Source organism: Nomia melanderi, chromosome 12, assembly GCF_051020985.1.
Source record: "Nomia melanderi isolate GNS246 chromosome 12, iyNomMela1, whole genome shotgun sequence".
NCBI classification, from domain to species: Eukaryota; Metazoa; Arthropoda; class Insecta; order Hymenoptera; family Halictidae; genus Nomia; species Nomia melanderi.
This window is the reverse complement of record NC_135010.1, coordinates 15,177,285-15,193,215: the sequence shown is the minus strand read 5'-3', so window position 1 is coordinate 15,193,215 and position 15,931 is coordinate 15,177,285. Positions and strand designations below refer to the sequence as shown.

At 57.0% G+C, this 15,931-nt stretch overlaps 1 protein-coding gene across 7 annotated transcripts in view; it reads right to left on the bottom strand.

Annotated features, from left to right (window-relative positions):
* LOC116433621 (uncharacterized) overlaps positions 1-15,931 on the bottom strand; it is a 114,423-nt gene that overhangs the window by 42,803 nt on the left and 55,689 nt on the right. For 2 of the 7 annotated variants that reach the window (XM_031991884.2, XM_031991885.2), the window contains exon 1: positions 7,382-7,597. The exons of the other annotated variants lie outside the window; for them this stretch is intronic. Coding sequence is in view for 1 of the 2 variants with exons in the window: in XM_031991885.2 (XP_031847745.2) it covers positions 7,382-7,441 (60 nt within the window). In the remaining variant the exon portion in view is untranslated. Of the gene's footprint in view, positions 1-7,381; positions 7,598-15,931 lie in introns of those variants that run through there. 7 annotated transcript variants of the gene reach the window in all.

The window sequence follows — 15,931 nt, the reverse complement described above, 5'->3', positions numbered from 1 at the left end:
CAACCGTCGCTCCACGTGCAACACGCTCGAGCGCTTTGTCTTGCTCGATCGCTGAACGTTTCGCTATATTTTCTGTTTAGCCCCAGTGCGGCTCGTAGACGTTTCGCGAACGGCGGAAGCGGAACGCTAGAAACTCGTCGGGGAAAACAATGTCGACTCCTAAAATCGAATCAGGCTGTTGGCTCTGATTTCGAGTTGAATTTAATCGACGCGAGTATCGATCATTTGTCGGAAGCCACGTCGAAGTACTCTACCGCGGGACACAAAGCGAAGAATCGTTGATTCGACAGGGAACGCAACGTATCGATGACGAAGTAGCTCTCGCGAGTGCAGAGAAGACGGCGAGATAAAAGTTTGAAAATCCGCCGGGAGAATAGACGGGCGGAGTCGACGGAATCGAATCCCCCGCGTCTTTGATCGATCGAACTGTTCGTGGAATTCTATCCCGCGCTTCTCCGTACAAGTTGATTCTATTCCCATCGGGTCGGACAGCTGGAGGATCGTTCTCCGAGGCGGGCAACTTTTGGGAGCCTAATATCGTCCGCGGAAATCTCGTGAAAAGAGTTAGCCGGCCGGCACGGCAGTCGATGCGCGGCCGCCCGTTGACAAATGGACGCGGCAAGGCGAGGCGAGGCGAGGCGAGGCGAGCGAGTCGGTGACCGACTCGGCTCGGACAGGGTGACAGGGTGCAAGCTGACTCGTAACTTTTCGAGACAGTTACGCAAATTGCTCTCCCGACAGCGCGGCTGTGCCCGAGAGAGGCGGAGAGGGAGAGAGGCCGAGGAACGCCAGAAGGCCGTGGCGATTTATGGAAATTGGAGAGAATCCTACGGCCGAGCGGGACTCGCCCTCTCCTGTCCCGTCGACGCTACAGCCGCGTCAGTTTTGACGGACCGCGTTGACGATCCTCCGTCCGTCCTCTCGCTCGCCAATTGAATACACCGGTCGATGATCCCCGCGATGAGGAAACTATTCACCAAACTATTCCGGAGACTATACGGCAGCCGGCTGTGATATTGGCTGCTTTCCCGGGGTAATTTCCGAGAATGGAGAGGAGAGATCGATGCGAAGAGCGAAGCTCGTTCTCGTCGAAGTCGAAATTTGCTTGCGAAAGAGCTGTTGGCGCGAAACGTCGATACGTGTCAGAGCTAAAGTCTCATCGTCCGATAAATAGAAAGTTCCAGTGCCGTTTCCGATGGCGAAAACAATCGGGACCCCTATCGAAGCCGTTCAAACGGAGTCGGGAATCGAAACCTCTTGGCCGACGTCCATCAACAAGTTGCGTTCGGCGAAAAATTGCTCGCGGAACGCGCGGCGAAGTTCTCCGAGGCGCGGCGTTGTTACAGTTTCCAGCGTTCGGTAGAATTAGCGCGTTCCCGCGGAGATTATACGTTTTTCCGAGCACGCGAGGCTGGGGATTTCCAGCAAATGGATCTAATAAGATTTCATTGTTGCGAGCCAAGTTTCTCAGCCGTTCGAACGGTCGAAAACAGGAGGAAAGAGGAGGGAACGAGAAGCGCGCACCGTGGAGCGCGAGCGGATTAAACCGGCGCATTTTCGCGTAATGGCGTGCGCGAGCGAGTTAAGAAAGTTGTCGCCGGGCGGAATTAGCCGTCGACACAATTATGAGAAAAAGGCTTCCGCGGCGGAAAGGAAGCGGCGGATAAAGGTGATACCGAGTTTCGCGTCGTCACGGTTCGGCTGCGCGGCGGGCGATGCTAACAGCGCGACGAATACCGTTGCGCGGGCATAATGTTTATAACCATAACGGAGTGCATTGTTTCCGGGCCAGCGGTGAACTCACGGAGCCGAAAACTCGGAGGAGATTCCGCGAGCTCGGGCCTCCGAGACGCCGCGAGCTCGTTCGATCGGCGAACAATTTCAGAGACACTGAGCCGCTGTTTCCTTCGTGCTCCCTAATAAATATCGCGTTCGATCAAAGGCGGCCCGCGACGGAAAGAGGACACGGTCGTTAAGGCGCAAACGGTGCGCGTAAAAGGACGCTCCAGTTCTGTTCCCCGCTGAAGGACAGAACTCTTTGGAAACCGATCGCCTCGCGTTAATTGGAACGCGAGCAGTCGAGATGCCTCGGATAATTACCGCTCGCGCGTCATTTCGAGTTCGCGTTTCGAAAACTTCCAAGATCCCCTCCACCGAAGGCTAATTTCTATTGTTCGTTATTTGCGAACCAATATCGAGACCAAAGGACGAACCGAGGATGCGATACCTTACTTCAATTTCGATTAAAGAGCAGTCGATGACGATGTCAAAGCTGTAAGCCTCAAGTCGCTCACGATTCCCTTGCTCCGAGACGAAGGTAAAATCTTGCTCGGGGATTCGATCGACGTTTCGACGGAAACTCGAATGTTCGATCGAAAATACTCTCGCCGAACGAAGTTCCGTTTCGGGGCAACGCGCCGCGTTGTTCTCCATGACGAAAGTGCAGCCGCAATATTTCGGTTACGGGGACCGACTGTTATGTAATCTGAAAAATTCGAGCCCGGAAAAAAGGAGACTGCCCGATCCCGTTTCGGCGGGTGTTCCCATCAACTTCCGGGTCGCCGGAAGCGGCAACACAATGGCGGCGCTGCGCAACGATATTCGGCTCGCGTTCGGAACACACCGGGAACAATGTCGGGGAGGATCTCCGCGCGGAATTCAATGGAACTCAACAGGTTTTTATCCGCAACGGCTTGAACGCGGCTTATGAATTCACGGCTCGATAAATCCGCCGGTTATTGTTGCCGCTGTCGACGAGGCCTGCGGCACCGGCGTCGCGCTCGCAGCCGCGCTCGCAGCCGCGCTCGCAGCCGCGCTCGCGCGTTCTCGCCTATTTACTCGGCGCGAGCAGATGCGTGCGTGCGTGCGCGCGCGCGCGGTTATCTGCGAACGGACGGGACAATAGACAGATAAAACGCGGGTAAAAGCAGCCCCCCGTCGTGGCCAACTGCGTCCCCCACCATCGCGGGTGAAATGTTTGTCGGTCGCCGGGGCGTTACGATGTTAAATTCGCGGCTGAAAATCCTCGAATAAACCCGCTACCACTGTCACCACCCTTCGCGGCCGAATTCCCTGTAATGGAGCACCGCGAAATCCCCGGGGACGACGGTTCCCGGAGCGGCGCGATTTTATCCCCTGTGATTCCTTTTGTAGCCGAGCTCGCCGGAGATTACCAAAAACAAAGAAAAACTCCGTCCACGCTCGAGCGCGACAATCGGCAACGGACGCGCAATATTTCGTTCGCCGCTCCCGAAAACTGCGCGTTTCCGCGTCGAATTCCCTGCGTTTTAATGCGGACCACTCGCTGATAAGTTCAGCGAGTCGAACAAAAGCGACGGGAAGAGAGAAAATCGAGCCGGTATCTCGCAGTCGCAGGAATCCCAGGGCTGCACCTGGCGGGTCGATTTTTACGCGATCGCTCCGACGCATCTGGCCCCAGACCGTTTCACCGGCCGACCCTGCCCGCGTTCAGTTTCCCACGCGTCGGAACCACCCCTCTTTCAGCCCTAAATAACAACCTGTAATCGCGCCGCGAAGTATACGCCGAGCGACAGCCGAGTTTCGAATCGGAAAGGTTGCCGGTAAAACCGCGCGGCCAGGGGGGAGCCAAGGGAATGCGCAGCGTCTGGAAAGACTTCGTAATTGCCCCGTTAATTATCTCGGTGGTAATTGCACCTCATTGAAATCACGGCGGACGGGAGAGGCGAGGAAGCGCCGCGTTTTCGCGCAACGGGCACTGCTCGATCGTTTATGGAAGAGAGGGCTCGAAACGAGCGGTATCCAGCCGGTGGATCGGGAATTCATTAAACGGACATCGTCGCCTATCGTGCAACTTTCGAACGGAATCAGCGTTCCGAACAGTTCGCTCCGAGTGTACCATCGCGACGCGCTTACGTCTCTCTTCAACTGTCGAACGTTGGATCCTCTGAACGACTTGGAATTGCCGGTACGTTGTCGGTCTCGCTTAAACAATGTCGCCTCGACTGAGAAGCGGAGACTCGGTTGGTTCTCGATTCGCACATCGATCCGTTTAATGCGCTCCAAGCTAAACCAGCTCCGCTAAAGTCCACTTCGCGAGAGTAACGGATACCATTCGAGAAGAAGGTAAGGAAGTTAATTCGCGACAGGAAGACGTTCAATCGCGGAATATTCGACTAGCAGATAATTGTTCTCCAGTCTCCAGCCGCGGCGCGTAATTACTGAAACGGCGCGGCGAACAATTACGCCGCGAGGCGGAAAGTTGAGCGACGAATCAAAAGGAAAAAAAGGGTCCGGTGTTTTCTGAGCTATCCCCGGGGTTTTTCCGCTCGCGGGTTCGTCGATTTCTCTCGCTCTCGACTCGTGGAATCGAAAACGCGAGTGGCGCTGAGGTTTCACGGCGCGAGCGCGATCAAAGTCCGCGATATCCGCCCTTCTCGAGCCGGCGGGGGCGGATTCAAAGAAATCTCTTCCTCGTCCTTCCGGTCCGGCGGTATCGCGGCCCGCCGGCAACCATCGACGGAACTCTCGCGGCCGGAGCACTTGTTGCCTTGAATTTCAATGCACTCTCGACGCTCGGCTCGGGACGGAGCGTCGCGGTCACCTTTCCGTTCGGGTCGAAACGTAATCGCCTGGACGAGACTGCCCCGGGAACCAAGGGAAAGCCTTATCGCGTTCGCTGCTATCGGAACTCCGAGCGCTTCGTGTACTCCGTAAAATGTCAGATTCTAATAATAAAATTCTTCGTGTTACGCGCGGCTTGTCGGCGACCGCCATGGCAGTCGACGCGTTAAACGACCACCAGTCGGAGAAAAGAGGCGGGGTTGCAGTGTTTTATGGCGAATTCGATTCCACACTCGAGAGAACGATACCCATTGGTCCGATTCCGGCGTTCCATTAAAGTTCCGCGATACAATGTGCCGATGGGGGCCGGAACTTGGGAAAGTTATCACCCGTTTCCGACGGCAGTCGAGAATCTCTCCTCGCGGGTTGCTCCAAGTTCGAGACGCTGGATTCTCGCGTCGATGCCCGATCGCGCGAGCAGAACGGTTCCGTGCGCGGATCACCCGCGGCCGTGGCGATCGCTCGAGCGGAGATTTGAATGTTTAATGAGACGCAGTGCACGTACGCGCGCGCACGAGCGTTTTCCCCATTCCCGGAGACACTTTCATCGCGCGCCGCGCGAAAATACGCTCCTCGGGAAGCTCCGCGGCGTATGCGAATTTCATGAATTCATCTCCCGGAAAGGTGCGCGAAAGAAAAAATGGAAATCGCGCCTTGTATCCGGGTAATTGCTTCGGGGAAAGGCGATGCGCGCCTTAAGAGATTGAAGAGTCAAAGAGAGGAAGCCTCCGGGAAGTCCGGGGATTCTCTGGCCGGTCTAAATACTCCCGGGGAATATGGAGCAATTACTAAATGGCTGTGTCCGTCAGCGGAGATTCGGATCAAAGGGAGACGCACCGTATCAAAGATGGGAACCGTTCCGCGGGAGAAAAGTTCGCCGGAAAAACGAGCGATAAACTGGTGAAGCTTTCTAGAGCGACCTAGCTGCCGGCTCGTTTCTAGATTTGGTCGAAACCGCGGCTCTCGAACAATGGCACCGTGAGATCGGGGTGTCGGACAACGTTCACGGATTTCCCAGGCGAACAGGGTCAGTCGGTGAAAACACGGAAAACGACGACCCTGCCGGCGTGAAAACTTCCCAGTCCGAAGCGTTCTCTCGTTTCCACCCCAAAGCTCGCAGCCACGTCACGCAACTCGATGACACTTCGATACGACGTTTCGACGAGTCGTTCGGGATCGTCCGTTAAACGACGAAGCCGCAGTTTCGTGCGACGCAGTCGGGATACCGTGAATAATTCCACCGAAACTCGTTCGAGCGGATATCGACGCGGAGGGTTAAGGTTTCTTCCGTCGTTTCGGATTCGAAACTCGAGATTAATCGGGCCCCGGTCCCCCGTTTTCGGGGGACCATAAAACGCGATCGTATCGGTGCCGGGGAAAGCTGGAAGATTAGGAAAATTCCTCGGGAACGTACGCGCACGTAGGCGCGGAGAGGAACGTGGGAACGCCGCGACGAATCGAGGAACGACTCGAACGGCGTTAGGCGTCGGAATCTAAATAACGGCCGGGCGGCCCGACGGCGTCGTCGCTCTTCACCCCGGCCGCCCTTCTAACCTTGATTCCGGCGAGGAACCGCCTAACGTTCCTGTCCGAGGCTCGTAGCTCATCTATTAAAGGTTCCCTGGACGCGCGCGCTATCGTGGCTCCCTTTATTATCGCGCGGGCTAAAAGGCTTTCCTGATCGACCCCGAAACGAAGCCGGGGAATCGTAAAAACCCTGGAATTAAATGTCAGCCCCCGACGACGCGACGGATTTACTGGCGGAAGTTCGCCGCGCTCTATCCAGCCGCACCATCGACGCGGAACAGCGCCGGCGGTGGTAACGCTGGAGGTTTTCATGGAACTTGTTAACGCGATAGTTGAAAGTAATTATTCGGGAGTGTATTAAACACGGTGAATCAAGTAGAATGTACACGGGGGGAATGAAATGGAGTTTCCGCGGACTTTTGATTATGTATGAAGAGAGGCGCAGTTTTCGGTGAACGTTACACGGAACTATGCCAAAGGACGAGCGCAGAAACGATTATGGATTCGTGCTCGACTCGGTAACAAAGATATTCGTTTCCCGATGAATATTCCATCCGCCCGGGGGCGACGGTTTCATTTAGATTCCACGGTTATCGACGAGAAAGTTGCTTTTCCCGTTCGGTGGACAAATAAATTTTACAGCGGACCCCCGGTCGGTTCAATTAGACACTTTTTTCCCGGCGGTGGAAAAAACGTCAGACCGCGGCTCGTTCGGCGCGGGGAGGCAATACGATGCAAAAGGAGAGAGCTCGCGCGGTGCCGAGTGGCCATGACCGTACCGAGAGCCGGTCTATAGAATTGTTTACCGTAATTCACCCCCTCGCGAGCCGTCCCAGCGCTTTTCGCGTCGTCCAATTATATCGCGGCCCCCGTCGCCCTACGATTCGAGGCTTCGAGGTTCCCGACTCCGACGAAGTAACAAGTGTTCGCGAGGCGCGGACCGACCGTCTCGACGCGGAACGGCTGGTTTCCGCGGCGAATCTTCCGGAGAACGTCTGACCTGCGACTGATCCGCGACGTCGAGACCTTTGCGAATGAGAAGCACCATGGAGAAAGCTGCGAAACTATCCGACGAAAGTGAACATCGAAGCTAACGCGCGGCCGATTCTCGCGGTATCGATAGTCGAGCTTTTAGGAAACCCGGTTCCCGTCTGACCCCCTCGGTCGTAAAACCGAATGTTCCCAAGTGCCGAGCGAAAGGAAACCGCGGAACTCGGAGCCCGTCGGCGCAAAATCGTGACGATTCGCTTACTGTGAACCATTGCAGAGCGCAGTTGCCTCGGATCCCGTGGATCGCCTCGCGGATGATCATCGGAGCCGGCGGCGGAACAGCTGTCACACGAGGGCGAGTCGTAGGACTCGCAGGAGAGTCGAGCGCTGACGGAGACGATCGACGGGGAGAGAGAAAGAGAGGAAAGCGCCGGAGAGAGAGACAAGTCCGTGTGGCAAACGGTGCCGCGCTCGTCGACGAACTGCTGCGTGGGTCCGCGTCGAGTCGCGCTCGCCGCTCTCCTCTCGGCCGTGTTCGGATCCGCTCGCGTCCTCTCGACCCTGCTCGGCCGGCTCGAGAGCCGCGCGCACTCCCCCTTCGCGCCTAACACCTACCCGACGACAACTTTCGACGGGGATGCGTCCTGCGTGGACACCGGAACCACCCGAATCGCCGGCGACCCTCGCACGGCGCGGCCTCGATGCGACAAAGCGCAAAAATCGCGACAGTGGGGCCACGGTGTGCTCGCGGCACGGTTCATTCCCGATAGTCCTCGTGCAGGACGAAGGATCCGCGGCGGCGATGGATTCGTGGCTTGCTAATGCTCTTACAAAACACGGTTTCGCCGCGAGGCGGACCGATTTAACCGTGTTAGGGGAGGGCTGATGGTAAACGGATTAGGATGCTGCGTACCACCGGCGAATTACCGGCCGCTGGATCCATATTACGATCCGTACGACACCGAAACTATGGCTGGATCCTTTGTAGCGGCACGGTGCCGCGCGTAATTCGGTTTGCGATTCGCGCGACCACCGTCGTTCGATACGGCCGATCAGCCGGGAACGCGCGCCGCGACTCTGTAGATTACACGAGATTGTTCGAGGCTGAACGCGAGCCGGCGTTCCTCGTCGATCGGTCCGTCCGCGGGACAATTAGACCTCTGCGGAAGTTCCATCCCTTCGGAGATGGGAATTCGATCGAGAAGATTGGTTCGCGCTTGTTTAAAACGACGCGCCGATAAATAGACGAGCGTGCATGGGATTGTTCGATTGAGCGATTCGCTAATGGACTGTTTAGCGGAGCGATTCTAACGTTACCCTCGGCGAATAATTCCATCGGAGGAAGCTCCCGGCCGTTTCGCGCGGCATCCTCGCGGCCGGTGGAACGTCCACGCTCGAGTTTCTTACAGGTTGCCCGGGATTAACGAGGCTTTACGATATTTTTATACTCCGCTCGTTTCTTGCGGCTAATCGGAGGAAGCATTGCCCGCGGCTCGATTATCGGGGACCTGCGAAACTTTCTTTCCCGCCGTAAAAGAGCGAGAGGATGGCCGGGTAAAAACGCCGATAAGAAAAGTAAGTGCGAAACGGACCAGGGATCTACTTGCTCGTACTTAGCGGCGCACCGCGCAAGGAAAAACTTGCTGGAGAGCGACGGGGAGGGGCGCGAGGATTATTCCGTGCATGCTACAGTTAATTACGCGCGTGGCCTTCGTCGCTTTCCTATGGCGTAATCCCGGCGAGTGCGTCCGATACCGTATCGTTCCCGAGGAAGTTCCATCGCCGTGGCGTCCACTTCGAAACGCCGTCCTTGCGTCCGCCTTGACACGGATAGAAACGGAAGCGCCGCCATGCTAATGAGCGCAGCGCGCCGATTCTTCGACCCCGTCCTCGTAATTCCCTGATAATTCGACGCACGCGTCTCGAATTCGACTCCCGTCGGCCAGACGGGCTGACCCGCATAACGAACCGCCGCGCAGCACGGCCGCCTGCGGTCGAAGCCCGAAAATTCAACCGTTCGCGCGACGAAAATTGCCGATTACCAGCGTGTCGCTAAGTGTCCCCGTTACACCGAACGATTTTCACTCCGAAAATCAAAATTCTGCGCGACTCGATCGCGTTTCGGCAACGCGTCAAGCAGTTCCGTCGGCCATATTGTCGCCCACGGAATAAAGGAGCGTAGTATCTCATTTCCGATCGTCGCTGGCTGCAGCCGGCTGCTCGAGGATCGCGAGCGGGACTTGGCCCGCTTAATTTCATATTCGAAATTGGCCGCCGCCCCTAATCTCGTTCAGGAAACGACGACGCTCGAAGGGAAGCGTTCGCGAGGGAGCTACCGTAGCCATCCGGCGTGACAAAGGGCGGCAACGGAAGCCACGGAGACGAGCCGATCGGCCCTAGGAAGCTCCGGAACGGTCGCGACGCGGCCCTCGAGCCCCTCGGCCACCCCCGCCCGGCCACGGTTAATTTAATCGACAATGAATGCCGCGGCAACTTCGTGGGAGAGAAGAGGCTGACGCCACGCCGGTACAGAGGTTCGTTAACTGTGCGAGCGTTCTTCGCATTGTCGCGGCGATTGCAGCAACTCCGTGAGTTTCAACGACGCTTTCGAGGCCGCGCGAGCGCGTTAGTCCTCTCCAATTACCGGGCTTCCGGTTTTAACGCGACCGTCTCTCGCCGAAGCATCCGTCACCTTCGGGGCAGCCGGAAAGAGCGGCGGCCGCAGGAAATGAAAGTCCGCAACCGTACGAATCGATCGAACGCATCGTTCTTGTCCACCCTCTCGCTCTCTCTGTGTGTCTCCGCTACGGTTTACGAGAGTTTCACTTCGAAATCGTTACCACGCGAAAAACGAGCGACCGACAATGCGTTAACGCGGTGCCGGTTTATCGAAAGCGGATCGGCTTATCGCGCTCGGCGACCGTTTACCGTCGAGCGCTTCCCGAAAGCCGATTCAACGGTCGAAAAGTAATGATTTGCTCGCGTCCGGATTTCACACAATTTCCGCGTGACCTGTGGCGCGGACAACGGTCCCCCGAACGTGAACGCGTCGATACACGCGCGAGAGAATAATGAAAACACGAGAAAAGGCAGTCGCCGGAGGCGCGGCGCGACGGGAGGACGGGGACGCGAGCGAGTTTCACGGCGAATCGAGCACGATTTTCAGAGCCGGGTAAGTTCGGGGACAACGGCCGCCTACAGCGGCGTTTTTAGCGCGGCCCGATCAACCGTTTTTTGCTCAACGACGACCGTTTCGCGGAGCCGGTTCCTCGATTTCGCCGGACGCGCCGCGGGCGAATCTGTTTGTACGATTATCGGCCGATGCGTCCACGAAGAAAATCAATTTTCCCGGTGCACGCGCTCGCGTTGCGAAGTTCGCGTTCCGGCCGGAGCGAGTCCGCGCGAATTTTCTTTTTCCCCTGACCCAGTTACGCGGACAGATAAGCGGGGACAGGTTATGCCAGCTGGCCTGTCCGGATAATGAATCGCGCGCAAATGTCGGCCGAGCTGCGTATCGAGTTATTTGCATAGGTGTTTCGCTCGTGGGCTGACGGGGAATCCTCCATCGATCGCGGCACCGAGGGGATCGATGGGAGCACCGGAAGACGAGCACAGTTTCGCGACGGCTGCTTTCACGTCGAGAATTATTATCGGAAATCGCACGACCGGTTGACCGGTCCTCTCTCGTTTCGCGCTTTTCCCGCGGTGGTTTCCTTTATTTTCATCCGGGTTCGCCTGGCGTTGTTCCCCAACGATTTTAGAAGCGCTCGGTCGAGTCGCCTGTAAGTGCTCGTTTGCTTGGCCGTGTTACGTAAGGAGCCATTTCTGTCGAAAGTAACGGCGGTCTGGTTAATAAGCGAACCGCGCGGGCCGCGTTAACCGGCCCGGCGATATTTCGAGTTTGTTTCGTCGCCGGCGATTCCTCGGCAGGCAGAAACGCTCCCGTTCCGATGCGGGGACAAGCTGGCTATCGTCGACTATCGGGTTACCGGCGAAACGGCCGCGGAGAAGCGAGCCGTTACGCCACGGATAACCCGAGCGCCGATTTCGAGAAACGAGTCGCTCGAGTAAACAAGGAGCCGTTTGCTCGACGGAGGATGACGTCGGCGTCGAAACCTGCCATTCCGAATCGCCGAGGAAGCACCGGGGAATCGAGATTTTCGCCCGGAAAGCTCGCGAGCGTCTATCGTTCGCGGGGAAATTCGGGAAATTGGGGAAAACACGTCGGCAAAGTTCACAGCAATTTAATTCGAAGTTTTTTCCCCGAAGAGCGCGCCGTTTAAAGGGAACGTAAACGCTTTACGCTCGCGGCAAGTTTCGTTAATCAGCTCGCGGGAATTTCGAGACACGACCCAATTTTCGCGCTGGCTGGAAAGTTCTCGCGCCGCGTCACGCCGGCAGCCACCGAATTCTGTTTCGGTGAAAACGATCGCCACGGTGTACACGCGCTCGCGCGCGCACGCCCGGTTATTCGCGGACGGGCGTTCGCTTTCTAAACGAAACGATCGCATTTCCACGCGCGGAATTCACCGCGGGAAGGAAACCCGAATCGTTCTCGCTCGGGCAATTACGCGCCTCCATCTTCCCACGTCAATCGAGGCGTGCGCGCACGCACGCACACGGTTCGGCCGGGTGGAGGCGAGCGCGCGTGCACCTCCGATTCAAGGTTCCTCGCGGCGATCGCCGATCCAGATCCCCTCCGAGCCACGGATATCCCTCGACGAAGGGAAGCGAGCGCGAAATTCGACTGGAAGTCGACGCGAGGCCGTCGACTTTTTCGCGGAGCGATGCCTCGTTGCATAAGTTAACTTCGAATCGCGGAGAGCGAAGTCGGAGAAAGCGACGAGTCGAGCGTGTAACGTGCAACGATAACGAAAGCGTTTTTACTCCGCGATTAATTAACGAACTCGAGATTTTCTGGTAAACATACCGCCGATGACGCGGCGACTCCGCGCGTCCGTTGCCGCCGCGGCGACGCGAAGATTAGGCGAACCGGAAGCGAAACAAACCGAGGGCGAAATGGAACGGGCGAAGTAGAAGAAAGGTGTGAGCCGGCGTGAAAATTCCAACGGGCAACGAGCGCCGTTATTAAACCGCGCCCCAGGAAAATGTGGCAGAAGTGGATGAAGGCGGACTTCGCGAAGGTTCTTTAACTTTTTGCCTGGGACGCGAGGTACGAGCCGCGCGCGCGACCCGACAGCTGGGGAAACGAATTTCACGAATCGAGTATTTTTCAGCCGGCTGCGAGGCGATTCCGTTGGGGGGAGAAGAAAAAGGTGTTCGACAGCGGAGAGAGAAAGCTATTCTACGGGATTCGAGGAAAGTTGCGCCCGCAAAAACGCGGCGTTCGCTCGGGATGTTCTCGAGCGATCGCCGGCAATTACCTGCGGCACGTTCTCCTCTTCGCCTCTTTCGATCGGGTGCAGGGGTGAAAGCAGCCGGCGCGTGCTCTCGCGTTGATCCGGCCGCGATCGAGTGTCCCCTTTAACGCGGCTGCAGCGCGCGCGTCGCTAAATGGTTTCATTAAGGGGAATTTCTAGGCCGCGGGAAACGCGGGCGGCCGGAGACGAGAAACTCGGCTGCGAGATGCGGCTGGGAAGATAGCGCAGGCCGACCGACCGGCGTCCCGACGCGAGCCCCGTAATTCCGAAATCTGCCGCGCGATCCGGACCAGTCGGTTAATTAAACCGGCTGAAATCATTAAGATAATTGCGATCGTGCGGACCCAGAGACGAGTCCGCCCGACCCGCGTTGCCGTCCGCGAAGCTTCCCGGGGATATCCATCTCTGGGATCGATCAGCGTCACGGAACCGATGATATTCGGAAACGTTCCATTGTCCCGCGGCAAATTAAATCTCCGCGATTCTGCACGGAACCGGAATATCGAGAGGAGGTACGCGTGCGCGTGAACGGCAAGAGTTCCCGTCAAACGCGAGTCCACGTTTCATCGAGATTCTACGTTTGCCGAGGAAGCGGACTGGCCCGGAAGGAAGTTTGGCCGGTAATTAGTGAAGTTTTCGCCGAACGACGCTCTCGACCCGCGTCTCCGCTCCGTATCTGGAGCGAGAGATTTATATTTCCCGTGGACGTCGTTGCTCGCGGTGTCGCCGTTGTTTTTAATCGCTCGAGGCGCGACACAACGCTCCAAGGAATCGACGTCTCGGTTTTCTCCGCTGGAAACTGTTCGCGTTCGTTGAATGCTCGTTACTCGCGGCAAGCGTTACGAGGGGAAGAACAGTGTCTTCTGGAGAACGAGCCGTAGCGCGAAACGCGGTCGGGACGATTCCGCTGGCGAGGGAAAGAAGGAACCGGCATAGAATTCGATGAAGAGCTGTCTGCACAGGTTCGTCGCACCGTGAAAATTAAACGAGCGGTAGGATGATATTGTGGCTGCGCGTTTGCTTCGTCCGTTCTTCCGGTGACGCCGGCCGGCCAGCTCCGAGACCTCGTAACACTGGCGAGAGCTTTACGATCTCGTGACGCCGTTAGGGAAACGGGAACGGGCAAGAAAGTGAATCCGAGAACGAGTTTCGGGGGATTCCGTGACGGCGGCTCGTGAAACGTCGCGACGCTCTGCACCGGGAGCGAACAGGGACGCCCCTTGTTCGTCGAGGGTCTTCGAGCCAACGAAAACAATTCCATCGAACAGTCCTCGACACTGTAACCGTTGAACCTATTAATAATATTGTCTATTCAGAGTTTGCGGGCGAACAAGCCCGTTTGTCATACTGCAACGCAGCGACATCTACGCGGCGTCCACCCCGACGCGTCGATGATCATTCGAAAATTAGTCCCCATTAGCCAAGCTGCGAGTGCAAGGTTAATCCAGGACACGGTTACAACGGACAAAGGTTCATAACCGAGCGAACGAGCGTGTAACGGAGACGAGACGGTAAAGTTTCGTCGTAATCGTCGCGCGACGCTTGTCGGGGGATGGTTCTCCCGGTGAAAGCGATCCTCGAGCCGCGGGAGCAAAGAGATCCTCCGGTTTCCGGGATCAAAAATTCAATTACCGTAGCAGTCGAGCGCATACGTCGCGCCATTGTCTCCGACTTGATCCGTTCCCGTGATGGGTCTTCGCGAATGCCTGATTCTTGAGCGGCCGACAATGCGCCGGGACAATGGGGGCGCGGGATATTCCCTCGACCTATATTCCCGGGGCGGCGTTTGATATTTAAATACATGCCGGGGCGGTGCTCGGAGGAGAAAAAAATTCGTCGCCCCCAACCTAACCCGGGCCCTTTTATTTCAACTCCTCGAAACGGAGTCCCGATTTCCCGGCGTCTTTCGCGGCCGAACAAAGGACGCGCCCCGGCCGCCCACTCGACGCGAACTTTTCAATGGAAATGGATCGCGCGCGATCGATTCGCCGCGTTCGAAATAGCCCGCGATTCGCCGTAAAAATAAACATCGAACTCGCTACCCGGCTTAGCCGATTAGCCGCTGTCGGGAAATCAGCGGTCGTTTCGGTCGATTCCACGCGGATTCGTAGCGAGGCTGGCTTCGGTCGTGGCGTACGGATACTCGTCGTAATAAATGATTATCGAGGCGGTTCTCGTATGGTTATTTACTCGGGCATCCGAGCCTGCCGTAGAACACGAAGGAACTCGAGAGGCAGCGCACCTGACGCGCGTACGCCGGCGGAGTTTGTTTCGGGCCGGGGGAAAGAGTTAATCATCGTCTCGTCGGGGAGACGGCCGTGACGAGGGTTGCAACAACGACGCCGGCTACCGGCCGCGGGGACTGACTCATAATTCAGCGTTTATTGAACAATGGGCCGCGGTTACTATAGGAACGTGACCACGAAACGACAACAACGGCACGCAATCGGTGCCGCGATAGCCCGGAGCTCTGCCCATCGACGTCTGGCACCGACCGAGCCGGTCAATTTGTATAGTTCGGTCGAGCTGTTGTTGGAAGACCGTCCGATAGCTGCGGGACCGACGGAGAAAAATCGGCCGGCGAGATCGAGCCGCCGGATAAAAAGATTGCACCTGTGCTAGGTGCCCCGGAGATGAGATCCCCTTTCTCACCGTGATCTTCGGGGATTATTCCGGCCACCCGCTGTATGGATCACCCTGTATAGATGCCAACGCTTCGGCTCCTATCAGCCACAGGCCAGATGCGCTCCTTTGTATCGGCGATAGCCCCAGATGTACATATGTAACCCGCGCGACAGCCTTCGGGCTATGTTCTCCAATATGTTGCGGCGCCGATAGGGCTCCGAGCTCGATCTTTCGCGCGCGCGGATGCCGGAAAAGGGGATCCGAGGAAGTCGAAAAGACTCCTCCGGTTACCTCCGGGCCGCTCTGATCGAATACGTGTCGGAAATCGAGTTCGGAGCGGGGGATTAAAGCGGATAACGAGATTTTCCGTGTTTGCACGGAACACAGGAGTCCGTCGCTGCGTTTCCGTTCGGCCCGGCAAGCGTGTGTGGCTCTGTGCCGCGCGGACGCTGCTGTGGATTATTTAAATGAGCCGAATCGTCGGGAACGCTGAATTATAGGTGGCAATTATTTTCATCGTTCGGTAATCGCTGGCTCGCGGCGACAATTAACCTCTCGTTCCACGATTTCTTTCGCAATTGCGCTTATTGGACCGTTGTTATTGCTATTACTGTTATTCTTAGATATCGTTGAATGATTATTTTGAAACAGCATTCGACTCGAACGCGAAACGATCGAGCGACGCCTGTAAAGCGAAACTGCCGGCATTTTGAAAGTTTCGGGTCGTTTCGGGTCCTTTCGAGCGATCGAAGCTGTCGCGACAGGATACGGTGTATCGATGGCGCGCAGGAACTCGCAACAAAAGC